The sequence below is a fragment of the Anas platyrhynchos genome, chromosome 2, assembly GCF_047663525.1.
Source record: "Anas platyrhynchos isolate ZD024472 breed Pekin duck chromosome 2, IASCAAS_PekinDuck_T2T, whole genome shotgun sequence".
Taxonomy (NCBI): domain Eukaryota; kingdom Metazoa; phylum Chordata; class Aves; order Anseriformes; family Anatidae; genus Anas; species Anas platyrhynchos.
In genome coordinates this window covers 133043200-133062866 of record NC_092588.1, presented here as the reverse complement: position 1 = coordinate 133062866, position 19667 = coordinate 133043200, and the positions used below count along the sequence as shown (strand labels likewise).

General features: G+C 40.1%; 1 protein-coding gene across 2 annotated transcripts; it reads right to left on the bottom strand.

Moving 5' to 3' along the window:
* Positions 1-412: 412 nt before the first annotated feature.
* Positions 413-18906, bottom strand: ASNS (asparagine synthetase (glutamine-hydrolyzing)). Of its 2 annotated transcripts, none has more exons than XM_027450840.3 (12): positions 18771-18906; positions 17197-17464; positions 14361-14598; positions 12337-12522; positions 11911-12012; positions 9899-10026; positions 8968-9094; positions 7478-7584; positions 6803-6903; positions 4857-4938; positions 4434-4589; positions 413-3036 (listed from the first exon to the last, which is right to left on the bottom strand). In XM_027450840.3, exons 2-12 carry the CDS (start codon positions 17443-17445, stop codon positions 2827-2829), a joined length of 1686 nt encoding a protein of 561 aa, XP_027306641.1. In that variant the 5' UTR covers positions 17446-17464; positions 18771-18906; the 3' UTR covers positions 413-2826. The 2 variants fall into 2 exon arrangements, with proteins under 2 accessions (XP_027306641.1, XP_027306642.1); XM_027450841.3 differs by lacking the exon at positions 18771-18906 and adding an exon at positions 18313-18427.
* Positions 18907-19667: the final 761 nt, after the last annotated feature.

Genomic DNA, 19667 nt, shown 5'->3' with positions numbered 1-19667 from the left:
CTAACTTTGAATAAAATTCTCTAAGTAATTAGACTCCAGAGTAGACATAAACACTGGTTCCTGCAACCTAACTTTCCAAAAGCATTTTTTTTTTTAATCTTGATGAAATCAGTTAAATAAGCGTCACTTTATAGAGGTCCATCAGAAGACATTTCCCATACTAAAGGGCTCTCCATATTCTCTTAAGCTCACGTAGGCTGCTTTTACACATTATTGTGATTTAAAAAAGAGACTGCTTCAAACATTGTGGTATAATTTCAAACCATCCCGGAGCAGCCTTAAGCAATTAGTATGGCCCACATGCTTCTAACACATACATTGTTTACTTCTCCTTTATCAAAACAGGGAGCGACTGCAGTGCAAACATCCAAAGAGAAAAAAAAAAAAAAAAAGGCACAAACAACACCAAAAATAAAGAGTACCACTTTTATTCACTTTGCAAGAACCTTACAGGTTCTCCCCCAGCAGTCCTGTAAGCCAGGGAGTTATCTGTCTCCTTCTCCTTCCTCCCAGGTGGACCACTGACTTGACTTCTCCACTACACCTCAGACATGCTAGTCTAACTAGCTGCCTTCAAGCTGTCAAAACAGTCCAGCTTAATTTTCTACAAATGAAATGTAGTGAGAAAAGGAGGCAACGACAAAAGAAAAGTAAAACAAGACAGGAGAGCACGGCATTCTGGACCTGCATCCCATTCCCTCCTATCAGATGATCCCAAGTAGCTGTGGTCTTAAAACAGAGAAAGAAGGAACTACAGAGCTTCACAGAAGTCAGAAAGTCTGTAAAAGTCAAGCCTGTACATGGGGAATGAACTTTTTACTCCTAAGACCCCTCATATATATACCTCTAACAAGAATAAAACAGCAAGCAGTATTTATCCTCTGCACTTCAGTGAAAAGCTAAAAATAATTAGGATCACCAGTCTGCAGTCTTGCCTTGCTATGTAAATGCCCAATTCATTAGAAATTAAAAAAAATAATAATATATATATATATATATGGTGGATTTCCTTGAATAACTGGCTGCTCCACAATATTACTTATCCCTGCCAGAGCCTAGCACTACATCTGAAAAAAGAGCAACATTTGAACAGTGTTGCAGCAGAAAGTACATTACATACAGAGTTGTGCATATTTTATTTTTTTTTACTATCATTTTTCCTATCATCTGTGCCTTGGGAAGTTTACAGTGAGTATTAAACCTCTACACATCAGTAGCCAAGTCAAACTATACTTTACTGTTTTAAAGAAAATCCGAGAAGGTGAAGCATGTGGCCCTTAAGTAAAGAAGTCTGCAGGAACTTGCTATCTTACTCATCCCACGTTCATAAAACAAGTACATGCAAATCAAAATACGGCCACTACTAATAAAGCTGGACAGCTCATGGGCTCCATGGCACCAGAGACGTTTCAGTAAAGCTTTTGGAACAGATTCAAATTCAGGATTAGGAAGGGGGAGGAAAAAAAGTAATAAATAGACAATCATTTTATAAAGATCTTTAAAAAATAATTGCTTATATTTTATCTTTTAAATAACAGTTGCTTTGGTTTCCTTGTTGAGAGGGGTATTGAACTAGACTACTTCATCAAAAGCATGATGTTAATCAAGGCGATCTGTAGCACTTATGTATATTTTTGACCAACTTCATATTTAATGTTACCTTTAAAAAAGCAGGCCCCTATACCAAACAAATTAATAAAAAGTTGTCCCCAATAAAAAGTAATTTGTTTGAATGAAAAGTTTTATGCTTACTGAACAAGGTGGGGTTTTTTGTTGTTGTTTTGTTTTGCTTTTTCTCCTTTTCCTTTTTCCAAGCAAGGAATCCAATCCCATTGTCTTTGCAGGTGCTTTGTCTGACTAAAATATATGGCTAACAGGGCTGGCTCACCACACAGTCCATCACATGCAATTGAACAGCAACACAGTCCACCTCTCCAACATACAGGTGGAAACATTATCACAATAAGTGAAAAACTTCTTGAAATACTATGTCAGGCAACTTCCATCAGACAGATACAAATCACCCGGTTAACACTCTGTTTTCAAGAATAACAAATACATTTAAAAACTGAAGCCCTTGAGTTAGAAACAAAAGACATAACTCAGTTTCTTGTCTGTTCTGCTCTTTGATAACAGTCACAGTACCTTCAAACTTGTGGTACATTTAAACGATTCAAAATGGCCAACTGGTGGCTTTACAGTAAGGAGTAAGATTTCCTTTAATTTCATTAAGTACCAGCACCACCATGATTATAAACTATAGTTAGCACCTCTCCGTAGCTACGTGTATCTTTTGAACACTAGGCCAAGGTTCTTGGGAATTATTACAAAGACACTCAGAACAGAACAATATAGACACAGCCTATCCAAATCCCACAGCCAGATATACAAATCACTAAACAGCTACAGTGAAGTTGCCATATGCTCAGAGGACCTTCACCAGTTCGCATCACTTTGCCTTATTCAAGTCCTAAAATCAGAGATCACATTAAAATATATTAAATGACTGCAAGGCAAATTAATACAATTGAGGCCACCACATAAGAAACAGTGCTGCTGAATAAAGTAGTTCCTTGTCCATGAAGTATTTTCCCATAAATCCCCAAATTTGGGTACAGCAGGGTGAATTTTATAGTATATTTTATAGTATACTAACCACAGAAAGCTCTCATTTCCAGTAGCATTGTCAAAACACATCTTAAAGACCATTTAAGATTTAGGTTTGCATATTTCTTTTTTTTATTATTATTATTTTTATTTTATTTTTAAAGTGGAGTGTATGCAAATTGCTTGCAGTACTTCTGTTTGGGGGATTATTTCAACAGCCTATTCTTGGGCAGCTGACTTGTAATGTTTCAATGTGCGAGCAGAAGGATCAGCAGTTTTAACCCATCTTGGCATCCAGTAGTGGGGCAGCCAGCTGCTTCGTCCTGGGTAGTGCTTCTCAAAGATCTGGCGGTAATAATAACTTTCTTTTGTTTTAGGAGGATTAAAAGGGTATTTCTCCGCTGCCTTTTCAAGCAGAAGGTCATCAACCTACAAAAACAGAAAAATTCAGATTAAAATGCAAATACATTTCTAATTTATACAAGCCAATTTGCTGCACATCAGAGTCATGCAAGGATTCACCACTGAATGCCTATAAGTTTAATATATATATATACAAATAGATTTATTTTAGAGTCATAGGTTTCTCACAGGTGCATTTTTGCCATAGGCTCCTTTGATCTTTATGGACTATATATAGACTATATATTTCCAGTGCTGTTAATGTTTCTCTGTGTATTACATATGATTACATGTAATTTCCTTTGGGTTAGAATCACCTTTGTTAGCTCAAAAAAATCCCCAATAACCTTCTTTTCTATCCTTCTCTTGTCAATCAACTGGCACAACTTAAAGCAGTCTTTTGCCATAGAAGTGGTTTCCTGGTTTTTTTTGTTTGTTTGTTTTTGGGTTTTTTTGTTTTTTTTTTTTAGCTCGGACAGAGCTGTTGACTCTGCTTGTATAACCAGGCTCTCAGCAACAAAAGACCTCTCAGAGCCAAAAGACACCTGCAGCTGTAAGCTGGCTAAGAAAGGAAGGATTAAAAGTTGTACCAGTTTAAGTAATTTCTACAGCAGCTTTCCCTGCCAACATGCTATCTAACTCCCCACAGCCTTGAATGAAATTTGTCCCTATCACAATTGTACAGGCTCAGTAGGGGCAGCACAACACTGCTGCGTGACCCAACGACTTTCTTGTCTGCAGATACAGTAGAGAAGGAAAGTTGGATACAAGCAGTCGATGGTAGGACAGACAAATACACAGAAATATGTGTAGTTGGGCCTATGGATGGGTAACAGAGCTGCAGTGTAAAATGAGTTCTTAATCCTTCCTCTCAGTGATCAAACTGCCTTCATACACTAGAGATTATGCTTTGTCCAATGCAAAAATCCTGTAAATATTCAGTGGATAGCAACTCAAGGAGATGCATTAAAAAGCAAAAGGACTTAGCTGGGCATTATCTTGGAAAAAGCAAATGAAATAAAGAAGAAAGGGCATTATGAAGTCATTATACTACTCAGCCTCAGAATAAGTTCATGCAAGTGTCTTCAGCTGAAGCAGCTGCTTCAGAAATTTAGCCCAGAAATTGTGTTTGCCAACACATAATCTAATTTGCAATCCAGATACTTACATGATGCTCATTTCCTTACATAGTCACTTCTGTCAGGCTCTAGCATTACTTTAAATCTACAGTTTCAAATGCCTTTACGCAACACAGGTAGCTGGAAGACTGTTGATTAAAATTTATCTTGCTCCTCCACCATGAAACTCAAGTCACTATCATACCCAGATTTATTCTCCCAACTAAGCGTATGTCCTGCCTCTCCTTGGCAGCAATATCTCAATAGACTTAAATGTGAAAAACAAACAAACAAGTGGTACTATACCTGCTGATCAATATAGTCCTGAAGAATAGAAAACCACGATTTCTTTACTGATGTTATACCATCACTGAAAGCTTCTTTGGGTCTCCAGAGTATTTCTTTGGGAAGTAAGTTGGAGTCTTCAAAGGACTGTCTTAAAAGGTATTTTTCGATTCCATTCTGTTTTCAGAACAACAAACAATGCCATGAGCATCAGTACAATGCAGAACTGCAGTACAATGATTTAAATACTTGACTAAGAAATGGGTTCCTTTCAGAACGTCTGCTCAGAAAAGGGTTCCCAAGAGTCCAACAATCCAGCAAAAAACATTTAAGAGCATACTTGGCTTTTGTCTCAAAGACTGAATTCAGCTATTCAGTCATGCTTACAAATTAGTGGATACGTGTTCTAAGCTTACATTTGGATCCAACCCTAGTTTTACATACCTTTGGGGTTCGCATTTCTGCTGGTAGAGATAAATAATAAGAAGTAAAACGATGATCCAAAAATGGGACTCTCAGTTCAAGACTAAACAGAGGAAAAAAACCAGAAATGACAGAGTTAACCCAACACATCATCCTCTTATAAATTCCCTACCACATAAGCTTTCTTTGTCTTTCACATAAATACAAGGTTACCTGCTTTCACATGAAAGACATTTCACTTGCATATTCATGACTATCTAATTTAATTAATCGATCTAGAAAGTTAAATTTGTTGTCTGAATGGATTAACTACAGATCTCAGATGATTTATGATGCCATCTGCTGGACGGCTTCTAGTACAATGATTTCCAGACTACAATCTTACAGGATTTGCAACATCTGTGGTTTCATGTAAAAAATAAATACAAAACCCACACTGAACAATGCTGTTGTTCCCAGAGAACTACCAAGAACCTTCAAGTTGCTGACTGGGATTTGCATCAGCATTTGTAAAGATGTCACAGAACCAAGCAAAGATTCCCAGTCATTTCTACAATCTGCATTTGTTTGTATTTTCAAAAGACAATTAAAAGGAGCCTGTATGGTCATTAAGCTACTGCCTACTGATCCTGCAGCATTTGCACACTAAGTTCTCTCCTATGTCAGTAGCAACTATAAGAGTACAAAGCCTTCGTACTTATATTCTCTTATATATAACATGGCTTTTAAAGACACTGAAATTAGAGTAATGGAGGCAACAAATAAAATTACAAATAAAAGTATTTGGTAGAAAGAACCCTTCTCAGTATTTTCCCTTAAGAGACATTAAGCTACCTAGCCTCAAAGTCACATGGAGATTTTATACTAGATGCAGAGCTGAAGCAGTGTACAGGCTGCAAGCAATTTGCTACTATGGCTCTGAAGACTGATGTTCTTCCTAGAGTAGTTTAGACCTAGACACTAAAAATAATGTCATCCTGCATCACAATATTCTGCATCATTTAGTAATTCAAACAGCAACAGTTAAATTATACAATTTCCTCAATGGTGGAAGAACTTTTATGATACTTTATGAACTTCTTTTTTAGGAACTTTTTTGACAAGCTTGAGAGGTAGGCCTGTGCAACCTTCATGAAGTTCAACAGGCCCAAGCTCAAAATCCTGCACCTAGGTTGGGGCAATCCCAAGCATGAATATGTGGGTGATGACTGGATAGAGAGCAGCCCTGAGGAGAAGGACCTGGGGGTACGGGTGGACAAAAAAAAAAATTAAATATGATCTGGCGACGTGCACTTGCAGCCCAGAAAGTCAACTGTATCCTGCACTACATCAAAAGCAGCATGGCCAGCAGGGCAAGGGAGGGGATTCTCCCCCTCTGCTCTGTTCTCCTAAGACCCCAGCTGGAGTGCTGCATTCAGCTCTGAGGCACCAGCACAGGAAGGCCATGGACCTGTTAGAACAAGTCTAGAGGAAGGCCACAAGGATGCTCAGAGGCTCAAGCACCTCTCCTATGAAGACAGGCTGAGGGAGCTGGGGTTGTTCAGCCTGGAGAAGGCTCCAGGGAGACTTTGTAGCGGCCTTCCAGTACCTGAAGGGAGCCTACAGAAAAGGTGGGGAGGGACTCTTTGTCAGGGAGTGGAGTGATAGGACAAGGAGTAATGTTTTTAAACTAAAAGAGGGTAGGTTTTAGATTAGATGTTTGGCAGAAATTCTCGACTCTGAGGGTGGTGAGGCACTGGCACAGGTTTCCCAGAGAAGCTGTGGATGCCCCATCCCTGAAAGTGTTCAAGGCTAGGGTGAATGAGGCCCTGGGCAACCTGGTCTGGTAGAAGGTGTTCCTGCCCATGACAGGGGGTTGGAACTGGATGATATTCAAGGCCCCTTCCAAACCAAAGCATTCTGTGATTCTATGATCCACTTAGGCTCTTAAATCATGTTTAGTCATCATGCAAGAGACTGTACTTTACCCATGTGCTGCAGTAGTTCTGTCTGCACGAAGTACATCAAACATGTAGAGCTCCTTCAGAAGCCTCTCGCTCTCTTCTGCAGCTTCTTCAGGAGACGGCGCCTGTAACCAAACACATGTATGTAGCACACAGATCTAGTACAGCTGCAGCAAGGGAACCACTACTTGCTGTCCTGCATTTGCGTGGCAGTGATCACCACATACAGACCTGTGACATACCTTAGTGAGAATTTAAACATGCCAAGCTAATACTTGACAGCAAGCAAAAATGTATGCAACTTGCACACTGTGATTCCCTTCTACTTACTTATATAATCTCTCTTCAAGCACATTACAAGGTATAAGTTCTTTACATGCCTTTGCAAATACATCGTTGTATACATTGAAGATAATCAAAACTATAGCTTCTTTTTCAGGCTTTCAGGAGATTATTTAGGATCTCAGAACTAGCAAAGAATACGCACAAGAAATAGTCTCAGCAAGTTTGAAGTTTAAAAGTTATTTTTTAAGTGATTAAATCAAATCCCTTGGATTTTATGCCACTTCAGGAGAAAGTCTCAACAAACATACAGCTGTACCAACTCTCAAACTTTGCACCCTTAAATCTCAGTAGAAGTTTTCTGTTGAAGGGGATAAAAACAAGTGCAAGCACCTGTTGAACAGCAAATGTATTTACCTTATGGAAATATATATATCCTTGTGTCAGCTCATCTGAGCCTTCTCCTGAAAAGATGACCACACTGTCTGTTTTCTTGCGTATGTACTTGGAGACAAGATACATGCCTTAAAAGAAGGGGAAAGTTATTAAAATAGAGCTATAGATACATTATATACAGTACAGATTTAATTTAGCATTTTGGAAGTTTCTCTCCAACAATATGTTCTTCTGTAGCAAACTGCTTCAATACACTAACATAACATGTCGTTGATATTCAAAGCCACCACTAGCCACACAAACCAAGTGCTGCAAATAGATCTAAACTGTGTACTTATACTTGGCCCTCAAAATATCATTGAGACGTGTGTTTGTGTGGGTTCATGATCCTGGGAATGCTGGCGGATTCCCATAGGAACACATACCAGAGTTGTTCTGTCTCAATTAGAAATTAAGCATAAGATTATTTCCAGCACAGTCCTGAACAAACTTTCTAGTTTTTAGAACAAAAATACCAGCAAAAGCTGCTGCTTAGCTCTCTACCACTATGGATTGAACTAGACGAGGGCATTTTTTTTCCCTTTTTAAAAAAAAAAAATTATTAACCAGAAGTATGTCTTACCCTCATTGCATCTTACTAAACAATAAACTTTTATAACATAAGTGTTAGAGATCTATTGAAAAGGACTTATTTTGCTGTATTTCATATTAAGCAAGAATTGCAAAGAAAGAAGGATGGCAAATGAAAAGTTGCTTTCATTCTTAAACAAACATTCTCAGTATTTCACTTAGCAAAATTCTAGCTTCTTATCCCATACAGTTTTCAAAACTGTCTTGCCTGTTTGGTATATTAGCTTGTTTACAATGCTTTGCACTGACACAAGAGTAACTGAGTAAAATGCTGTAAGGGCATTACACAGAAGGCCTCATTAGATAAGGGTTTTTCATTCTTATCATGTTGGCAACCCTTTTTAAGGACCTGCTGATGGCTTGTCATTTCTCAGAATCAAATGTACATTAGAAGTCTACCTGACTTCAGTGTATACGTATTACTACTAGAGGGTCACAAGAAATACTTCACTTTAGTATTATTCAAGAAATGGGGTAACCATAACTGTTTGGCTATCATAACATTCAGTGACCCAAACACTGAGCCTCAAATACAGGTTATGCCTCAGACAGCCTGCAAATTTTCTCCTTTCCTCCAAGGTTCATATTTATCACAATAGAAAACTAAGACCTATAGAACTAATTTTTTTAAAATCAAGTTTCTTTTTAATCCCAAAACTTCAGGAACAGCTCTGGACAATGTTTATACAGTCTGTGACTTTGAAACTAATAACTCATTTTGCCTCATTGTGAGGTCACAGACAAGACTAGGGAGCAGAACTTGGGCGTCTCATTTCCCAAGTTCTACAACAGCTAAAGGAAGGATCTAGTAGATGACTACAAGGTTTTGCATAAAATTTATTCAAGCAACATAAAGCAAAAATTGTTACTAAAAATCTTACCGATTGAAGCTCTTACTGTTGTTATGTCGTAGGTTTCCAAGGAGAAGATAACCTCCTCAATTGCCTGAATTCCCTCTTCAGAATTAAATATTACTTCATGATGTTCGCTGCCTATATGTGCTGCCACCTGTTTGTAAAAGGTTATAATAATGTATTGCATTTCAATTAAAACATTGTTTTAAACACACCTTGTGTTTTACACACCCATTTTACACACAAACTGGAAGCATCAGCTAACTTCCTTCTGCCACAGTGAGGATGAGATGACATAAGGCCAAGAAAAGGTGACACTGGAGCAACCACTCTGACTTGCAGTGGTATGTTTGCCGAAGGGAACACAGTCTCCCTAATTACACAGTGTTCAATCATGACTGCAACAGAACATCCAGCTGCTTGTCCAAGGTCTAACAAAATCTGCAGAGAATCTAAGTACTTTGAAATTTGCTCTGAAGAGAAAAAGCAGCTCAAATGCCTTAACAGGCTGGATACCCAAAGTATATCCACAGTTATCCTTTCCAGTGTACAGTTTGTACAAGGCTCTAAATTAAATAAAATAACAATTAAATTGCAATATTTAACATACATACAGATGTCATAGCATAGGAGCAATAGCATGGTGATAGACTGTAAAACCTAGAGGCAGAATTGGGACAACTCTGAGGGATTGTCCTGTTGGTAACAACGCGCTAATAATCACAAAAAAGTCTTCCAAAAACAAGAAAAAAACGGCTAAGATTCGAGTTATCTCTTTCTTAAGATTTAACTAAGCAGCAAATGTCGTACTAAATGATTTACTGCAAACTGATTTGTATCATAGCAATAAATGAATACTAATCAGCATTATAATCAATACCATATCGTGAAGTTACCACCATTAATTTACATGGTTTAACATTCAGCAGCTGCAAAGTGGAAGCCACATTTACTGTACCTTTCTGGCAGCCAGTAAATCAGGGCTGTTTTCCATTCCAATTGCGAAGGTTTGTAATGGATAATTGATGTTCATTTCTTTCATCAGTTTCAGAACAATGGCTGCAACCAAACTGGAATCTAAGCCCCCTTTAAAAAAAAACACACAAAAAGCCATCCTGATAAACCACATTTCTGGTTAGGTGTTTGACTGTGTTTTGTTTCCCTCTAAGGGAACCAACCCTAGAAAGTTGAATCTTATGAGCAAGTTTCATTTTTAAGTACCGTGAAGCTAAGGTAGTTCTTCTAAAACTTTACCTCTGCTTAACAAGATAATCACATGACTTTATTGGAACATCTTCAGTAAGTTACTAGTACTTTTGATATCAAAAGCATCAATGGAAATTCTGCATTAAGACAAGAATTATTCTGAAGTCGTTGTATCACTAGAGATGTCCCTTCTCAACTCTGCTACAATTGGCTTTACTCTTCATTCCAAAACTGCTCTCCATCCTCTTCTTACCTACACATTTGATACTGTAATAATAAAACTATTTACATTTGTTTTGTTGCTTGAATCAAACAGAATTAAGTAAAAGTCAAGCAAAATATTTTGTCTGACCTACAACAGAACATTTAGTCAAAGGATTCCACTCTTCCCCAATCATTTTTCAAAAACACCTCTAATTTTTTTAGTGAAATTAACCTTTGTAACATCAAAATTAAAAGGTTCTCTAGCTAGTTCTATTACTTCTTGACCACTTCTACTTGTTGCTCCCTCTCTGAAGTACTGATCAAAGCACAGTACCTCTTCTCCCACACCTGCCTGCAGTTCTAACAAGCAGAAGGCAAAATCCTCTTCTCTGCTTCCTACACTCTGCATGTGTTTTTTCAGCTGAGTGCATCTGCATCTGTTCCCACCCTGATTCCCTTTGTAGGAATGCTTCCCTGACAAAAAACGTCTTCTCTAGAAAAAGACATGCAAAGTCTGAAGAAATAATGAGTGTAGAAATCAAACCAAGTGCTTGGGATGTGAAAATCAGGGAAATGAACACCTGAGTTTCCACTGTGAACTTGAAGAACTCCCTTTGTGATTGAAGTGCAAGCATTTCTCTAACTGTGATGCTCCAAGCATACTCAAAATTGTGAAGCATGGAGATACTCTGTTATTATATCAGCCCAGGACATTAGATATACTGCAGATACACAGTGTGCATGTGGATTTGAGGAGCTGACCGTCCTCTGATTTAATATCTGAAATTTGGTTTTGCAACAGGCTTTTTGACTGAAGCTGGGAAGTTCCAGCTCTGCGTGTCTCTGTTTTGTTTATTTCCCTCCTACTTTTTATGATGCTAAGGAAATACTCTAACAGTATTTCCTGTTCAGTTCTCTCTCATTCAGATGCACACTTAATAGAGTATGTGATAAATGAATGTAATTATTGATGCTCAGTGCGTGAATGAATAGCATACCAGAACTCTAGCCACAAGTACAAAGTGCTACAAAAACACAGTGAATAAGATGTCAGTCCCATGGCTACAAAGCCTTACCTCTGCAAGACTGAGCCACCAAATCACAACATTGATCAGCTAAGTCAGAGAACAAGTTCTTGAACCACAAGCTATTACCTCACCTGAAAAAGAGTGTACTAAATAATTATGGTCCAGATGCTCCACTGCCATTTGGTAAATCAAAGGCAGTCTGGGATGGAAGCTAAAGCAAAGTAGGCAGTAACAAGCCTACTTTTTCTTTTTTCTTTTATCTTTGGTTTTTCTTCATCAAAAATGGTCAGTGTTTCAACATGACAACATCCCAGCTCTAAACCTTAAAAGCATAAGACTTTCAAGATATCTGTAAACTGGATTTTTTTTTTTTTGGTCACAAACCACCAAGTTCTCTGTAACCAAGGAAGCAAATGAAGATTCAGATCACTTCAGGTACCTCACAGCAGAACAGTCAGTTTACTTTCTTCTAACTGGTAGATGATGTGTCGAAGAGAGAAAAGACGTAATCACTGGAATTCTTGCTACTTACCTGACAAAAGACAACCAATCCTTCTGTGAGCCATCAAACGCTTTCTAACAGCATTTTCAAACAGAATACGGATGTTACTTTTCACTGTTTCAAGATCAAAGCCTGTCCAGGAAAGAACAAAAACAAACAAAAGAAACATTAACAGTTCTGCTTAAAATTAGCTGCATTATGTGATTAGGAAAATATATATATATACGTCTGAATCGCCTTTGATAATAAGGGCATGCAAGTTCATACATCTCTGTACATAAATATCTTCAAAAATGATTCTCAACTTCCTACATCATAAAGGTTGTTTCAGTTTTTTCAAATGGAACATTTTAAAAAACAATCGGTTCAAGTTTCATATTCAAAGATTATGATTTTCCTCCAGTTTTTAATCAAAATTTTAATCAAAATTAACAGGCAAGTGTTTTATTGTACTACCTGAAGGCAGATTTTCCACTGTATCACAAGCAGCATGGAGTGGTTCATCTTTATAACTATGAAACTTTACTAATTCTACTGATGCAACCTTGCCAGAAGGCTTCAAATCCAGCACTTCATAATGTCCCGGAAGAAATGGTTCCACTTTAGGAAATAAGGATTCTGAATGCTTTAAGTTGATAAGTCCTATAGATAAAAGAGGAACAACAACAACAAAAAAGTTACAAAAAGCATTACAGAGTTTTTAACCTAGATCGGCCTAGATTGGCTAAGGCACATCTCACTCAACAACCCCACTACTAAAACTATATAAAACCATTTTCTCCAGATCTTAAATTTGGTATAAAAATATAGTTCTGAGTCTGAGTCTGCCCTGGTTTATGGAAAGGTAGAGGGAAAAATGCAGTGTCCTTAGGTTCCTCATCTGCAGCATGGTTGGAGAAAGCAATGTTGGTGTGACAGTAAACACAACACTTCACTTTCAGGTACTTAGAGATCAGAAAAAATTGTTAGGCCCCTACATGTGGGACAGTTAGATGTATACAATCCAGAATTGGATTCCACTGCAATCAGTGGAATAAAACAGTTACGACATGTAGAGGCCTGAAATTTCATCTCCTGTAGAATTTAGAGACAACGACACCTTGAGTCTCTAAACAGTTAGTCTTTTGAAGAGAGGCAGGTATAACCTCTCCTTTAGAGAGCATGGTGAGAAAACACCGCCTCTCCTATTTGTAAAATACCTAGAGATTAGAGACCTCTCATCCAGGAAGTGGTATGCCCAGCTTGCCACTATGGAGTACGATTCTGCTTCTGGCAGGTTACACACCCAGATCTGAGCCATTTCAAGCTGAGGCTGACAGCATACGAAGGAAGTGTGATTCTACTAATTGATAAGAAGCACTTGACTCCTGTGAGCATTTCTCTGACTGAATACATGATGTCCAGGTCAAGATCTAAGATGCTTATGACAATTCAGAAGAGTTAATAACTGATTTTATGTTAAAAATTAAGTGTAGTCAAGCTAATAATGGGGTTGTAATAAAGCTATATCACTGAAGTGATTGCTTAATTAACACTGATTTACTGATTTCATAATTCATCAGTTTCAGGCTCATCTACAATGTTGCTTAACAGAAGCCAAGAATCAGACTTGTGGCCAAAACTTACGTCCACTCCTCTTGTGAAAGAGGATGTTTTGCACCTGTTGGTCACCCAGATGCTACTTGAAGAATTCTACAAAATGTTCCTAAGTTACTGTTATAGACAGACTACCAATCCACAGCGAGTGTTACAGGATACAGTTCCTAAAATATTCACTTCCTTTCTTCCTCTCCAAGAACCAGAGATGGTACAGCTGTGGTACCACTGAGCATTACTAGTAGAGGAGTCAACTTACATCAGAGTCTGATAATAAAAGTGATATACAACAACCATGAAAGTCCATTTTAGTCAGAGGTCATTTTAGGCAAGAAATTCACTTGTGGTATTATTTATGTAGACTGGAGAGAATTAGGTTAAAAAAAAAAAAAAAGGAACAGTAAAGGTGTCATCTCAAACGGAAAAGAAGTTCATCAAATAACATAAGCATCAGTAAAAAAAAATATCCAAGGACACAGGAAATTTTAGAAGGGTTTTAAAATTCTTTGCTTTTACAGATTAGCGGTTCTTATGGCATTATTTCCCAGTTCACTACAGAATATCAGGAACAAATACTAGTATCATTTATTGTGGCATAAATCTAGCCTAACTCTATAGACTATATTCAACTTTGGGTTAATTTAAGACACCATAGGCTCAATCTGCAAGTTATTTTGGGGATATTAAGGATAATTAAATGTCTTCAAATGTTAATTCTCTGTAGCTTGTTTTACCAATGCATAGATTTTATACTACTAAATATAATTCATTTATCACTGAACTTACAGTTCACTTTCTCTTCACACTTAGGAGGGCCTGACAAAGAAGTTGTCTCCAATAACAACACCTAATTTTATTTAGGCACTAAACACAACTGTTTTTACCTTTTGCCTCAGAACAGACACCCAAAAATCCATCATCAGTCAGCACCTTAAACAGTGGTCTGACTCCATAGGTATCTCTTGCCAGAAACACTTTTCTGTTTGCTGTGTCCAGAAGGATGAAAGCAAATACACCATCTAGCATGGATGCCGTTTGTTCTATTCCTCCTTTGTTGTAAAGATGAAGGATAACCTCACCATCCACCAGTGTTTGATATTCAAATCCAAACTGCTTCTGCAACTAAGAAAAGGTAAAAAGAAAAATGCAAATAAGTATTTGCAAACATTTCTTATTAACTGGAAAAAAAACAAACAAAACACCGATGTAATTGTTTAAGACAACAACAAAGCTGTTTAAAATACAGTTCAAAGTTACATAAACATTTCTGCCTGTGAAGGAAATCAGACTTTTGTGTTCAAATTACCATCCAAGATAATTTCTCATCCAACGTAGATTGACTCTGTAGTCTTAAGCAATGTTCATTATAGCAGGTTTTCAGAGAAGCATTTCTTTTTGGGGATGTCAAAGTGCAAAAACACAACACTAGTTTAGCCTCCCCATCTCCACAGACAAATGGCAGGAGAACGCAAGCACTGGTTCTAAAAATCCAACTCAAAATAGGACCAGGAACAAAAGACAACAGCATTTCCTGTAGTCTCAAATCTCTCGATACCACTTTCTTGTCAGATAATAGAGATAGCAACATTTACTTAAAACTCTCTGCTCTCCAACACACTGACACAGATAACATCTTTGCAGAGTAAAGTACTTCAGAAACAACTATGTTTTATTTGTGCAGTTACTGCAATTCTTCAGTGTGTTTTATGCACAGAGTATTTCCTTCTGCATAATCTTCCTCCATCCTTCAATCTAACCTTTTCACTTTGCCTGTGCAGGTGAAGTAGGGGAGGAGGAAATGAGTTGTCAGACTAAGTCAGACCAACTATGTATTTTGTGTTCTTGTGGTGCTACTTTTAAAGGCCCTTCAACATCTTCCAGGCACCTGGGGTGAAGATAGGGATGACAGATTCAATAAAACACTAAAAAAAATACATAAATACTGAAGAAACCCCACATAACCAATGATTTTGCACTTTAACTTATGTTCTTTGGTTTCACTTGGTATTAATGGAACATAGAGGTGGCTCAGAATGACTCAGTATTAAAATCACTAAGCCATTGCCCTAAACTAGATGGCTGTTTCTTCAATGATGTATTCCTGGGTAGGTTTCAGATATATATTTGCAGCTGAAAGCCTGAAACAAAAATTTCTTTATAAAGAAAGAAGGCACCTAACCAAGGTAGCAAAAACAACTGAACAAATTCCTGCTGATGGTAATGCAAGTTTTATACAATTAAATTCCCCCTAGGTTTCTGTGCGTAACACAACTGGGAGTGATTCTTACTCCTTTCAACAGCAGAAAAAAAAACAAAAAACACAACACAAAACACAACACAAAACACAGCAAATACCATAGCCTGCTGACACAACACATTTCACATACGTTTTGCCCTGCCATACACAGAATCATAGAAGCACTTAGGTTGGAAAAGACCTCCAAGATCATCAAGTCCAACCATTAACCTAGCACCGCCAAGTCTACCACTAAGCCATGTCCCTAAGCACCACATCTACATCTATCTTTTGAGTACCTCCAGGGATGGTGACTCAACCACTTCCCTGAGCATCCTGTTCCAACGCCTCACAACCCTTTCAGTGAAGAATTTTTTTCCTAATACCCAAGCTAAACCTCCCCTGGTACAACTTGAGGCCATTTTCTCTTGTCCTATTGCTTGGGAGAAGAGACCAGCCCTCACTCCGCTACAACTTCCTTTGAGATCATTGTAGAGCCAGATACTTACAAGATTAAATAATAATAATAATCTCCTTTCTTTTCAGTCAAATTCCCAATGACACCATTGACAGTAACCTGACTGCAAAAACGCATCGTATTAGAAGTACTGACACCTCAAAGTATTTGTAGATTTCTGATACTACCATGCTCAATTTATGATCCATTTTAGGCATTTAGTTTCAGCATGATTCAGGATCAGTCAAAAACCGCAAGCCGCACTATATGCTATATTGAGATGAATTAAATCACTTCCCTTTATGAGCAACACAAGCAGTGAGGACATTTCAGCACTGGGAGAGAGGCACATAGACAATGCTCAGCAGCAATATCACACCTATCAGGGATATTCTGACACAGGACAGAGTTGCAGCTTGTTTTGTGCCTTAGAGACTTGTTTAGGTGACTCTCAAAAACTCCACAAAGCTTCCGCCTTAAGCTGCAGACACCTAAGGACTTTGGTGGCCTACTGGAAACTTCTCCCTAGTGTTTGTTGTTGTTACAGAAACACATATGTATTCCTGTTTTAAGTTAATAACTGACATGTCACATCTAGGTTGACATGCAGAAGTAAAAACGAAATGCCTGACAGACTGGAGAAAGATCCAAAATAACTGATGTGCAAGACACTCTAAAATCATTTGCATTACGAAGAGGAAGGTGGGTGAGAAAGGGGGCTTGGAATTTCCCTCCTGAAGGATTAACGAAGAATGAACCTTTGTTTTAAGTTCAAACCTATAGATACAAATACTATTTCCTTTCTTGTCAATTAAAAAGGATTTTTCAATATTAAAGACTGTTTGTCACAATATAAGCCACCAAAGATTGACAGCTTATCCAGAAATTTTTCTTCCTTTTTTCTTCCTTCATCTGATAGCTTTTTTTTCCTCTGATATTTTAGTCCACCACATTTTAAACAATTTCTGAATACCTACCAGTTTTGAAATAAAAAAAGAAAGAAATGTATGATTCCTACAACACTTACCTGTTTGAAATTGTAGATTTCTCCATTGTAACACAGCCACAGATAGGGGAACTTCTTCACCCGGATAGGCTGCATGCCATACAGCTGATCAACAACCGCGAGGCGATGGAAACCAAAACAACAGTTGGTGAATCCATTGACATTCTCGAAACGAAATGCATCAGGACCTCTGTGTGCGATCTTCATGGCACTTAGACACTGGACAGAAAGGCACTCATCGCTTCCAAACAGGGCCCAGATACCACACATTGTGAAGCTGTTGAGTTACCTAAAAATGAAGAACATGATCAATTAAAAAAAAAACAGCATCACGGTGTTATTTAGGTTAGAAAAGACCTCCAAGATCAAGTCTAACCATCAACCTGATCTATATGCAATAGATGACACCTAGAAAGCAGAGATACAGAACCCAGGTACCAAAAGTAGACTATCGGTTGTTGGACTATAAAGAGAACTGATGAAGAATGTAGCAGACTTTATTAACATAAGGTAACATAGTTTCCCACAATGTGATAAGCAATCTTCGTCCAACTCAAGAAATTCAGTTTAAACCTACTTTTAGGTTTTTTTGTTTGTTTGTTTGCTTGTTTTGTTTTTGTTTTTCCTCATAGACCACAAACAGAACAACTTATTTCTGGGCATTGGGTGTGACCCGCTGAAGTAACATCACAGCAGCAGATCCCTTCAGCTCTTTCAGAAGAGAAACGCTCTCCCATCCTACAGCTTACCAAGGCATGAAGTAAGTAACCCCATGGTCAGAAATCAAACAAGTCCAAGCACTTCCCCTCGCGTTTCGGTACTGAGGTAAAAAGCCGTTCACCCAGTTACGCTACCTGGGCAACAACTCTTTCCGTGCTCTCAGCCAACAGAGCAGGCACAGACCCAGCATTTACACCAGCTGCAGAAGCCAAACCGCAGCTGAAGGCCCCAGGTGCTCCTCAGGGGGTTGGGATGCCCCAAGCGCTCCCCTGGCCCTTGGGATGCCCCAAGTGCTTCCCCCGGGGCTGGGACCCACCGGGCGCTCCCCCCCGGGGGCTTGGGACCCCCTCCCCAGCCCCTTCTCCCCTTTGGCTGGGCAGGGGCTGACATTTGGCCATACAACACACCGGGTCCCACCTGGGCACGCCGGGGTCTCAGCCCGGGGAGATGTCAGGGGACGATGCCAGGCTGGGGGAGATGCCCCGCAGAGCAGCTTTAATAACCGAGGAGAGGAGAAAATTTGCGCCATCAGAGGGTGCCTCCAGCCCTGCTGGGTGCCTCGGGGCAGCTAAGAGCAGCCCCCACGAGGGAAACAAACCGCTCCTGCCCCGCTGGGCTGGCTGAGGGGAGCCCTTTCCCCCCGGCTCCCCCCCGAGCCCCGGCAGCGCGGCCCCCGCCGAGCACACCCGGCTCCCTGGGCACCACGCGGCAGCGGGCCCGGGCCGCGGCCGCCCCCTCCCTCCTTCCCCGGCCGGCTGCAGCCTCCCCGGGCACAGCCCGGCTCCCCTCGCTCCCGAGCCGCGATGCGGGGCAGCAGCGGCGCCGCCGGTGCCCGTCCGGCCAGCAGCAGCCGCCGCCGCCCCCCGGGCGCTTACTGTGTGGCGGGGAGAGCCGCTCGTCCTCGCTGCGGCGTGGGGAGGAAGAGGCGGCTCTGCGCCGTGCCAGGCAGCCAGAGCCGGCTGCCGGGCTCCTCCCCCGCCGCCTGCTGCTGCTGAAATCCGCCGCCGGGTTTCATCATGCGGCTCCCTGCCTCCAGCCCGGCGGCCCTCGTGCGCCCCGGAGCCGCCCGGCATGGGGCGAGGCTCCCCTCAGGCACCCGCTGCCCGGAGCTGAGCCTCCGGCCTGGGCGTGCGGCTTTTTGCTTTCTCCTGTGTTAAAACACGGCCCTGCGGGCGGTGCCGAGGCCCTTAGGTTGATACTGGCGGCGTGCAGCCATCGGAGATCCCCGCGTGGTTGCCCTAAAGCCGCTTTATTTCACTCGGAAGAGGGAACGCTTACAAAGCCGATCCCGTCAGAAGCGTTCGCTGAGGGGGAAACTCGGTCTTGAATAAAAGGTGCCATGGCTAAAGGTGTTCTGGTGGCTGCCTGAGCCTCATTAAGGGGCTTTATCCTCCACACAGGTTCAGGAGTGCCATTAGAAGTCATTTACATGCTCTGCGGTTTCATGGCTTGCTTTAGTGCGCGTGGTTTAGAGCTGCAGTGCATAAAATTCCTCAGGTTATGGAGACTCAGCAGCCAGGGGATCTGCGTGTGGAATTTTAAAAGGATCTTTAAGAACCCTTTAAAATGAAATATTGGAGAAAGAAAAGTGAGTTAAGGTATTGCATGGATAAGAAGCAGGCTCCTGAGCTGGCCGTGAACATGTGGAAGCTTCCACTCAGCACTGCTTCACCTACACCTAAACCAAACAGCGCTGAGATTTCGAGCAGCTGCGGTGCCAGGTGTGCAGTTCGCAGAGGCTTTGCACAGCCTGGACAAGCAGAGTGAGAGCA

Excerpts from the sequence above, each read along its gene's own strand:
- ASNS (XM_027450840.3), bottom strand. The coding sequence starts at position 17,445 with ATGTGTGGTATCTGGGCCCTGTTTGGAAGCGATGAGTGCCTTTCTGTC. Across the intron at positions 9,095-9,898 it reads ATTTACTGGCTGCCAGAAAG|GTGGCAGCACATATAGGCAG; the intron begins GTACAGTAAATG and ends TTTTACAAACAG. Across the intron at positions 7,585-8,967 it reads AACAGTAAGAGCTTCAATCG|GCATGTATCTTGTCTCCAAG; the intron begins GTAAGATTTTTA and ends CCTTCTTTTAAG.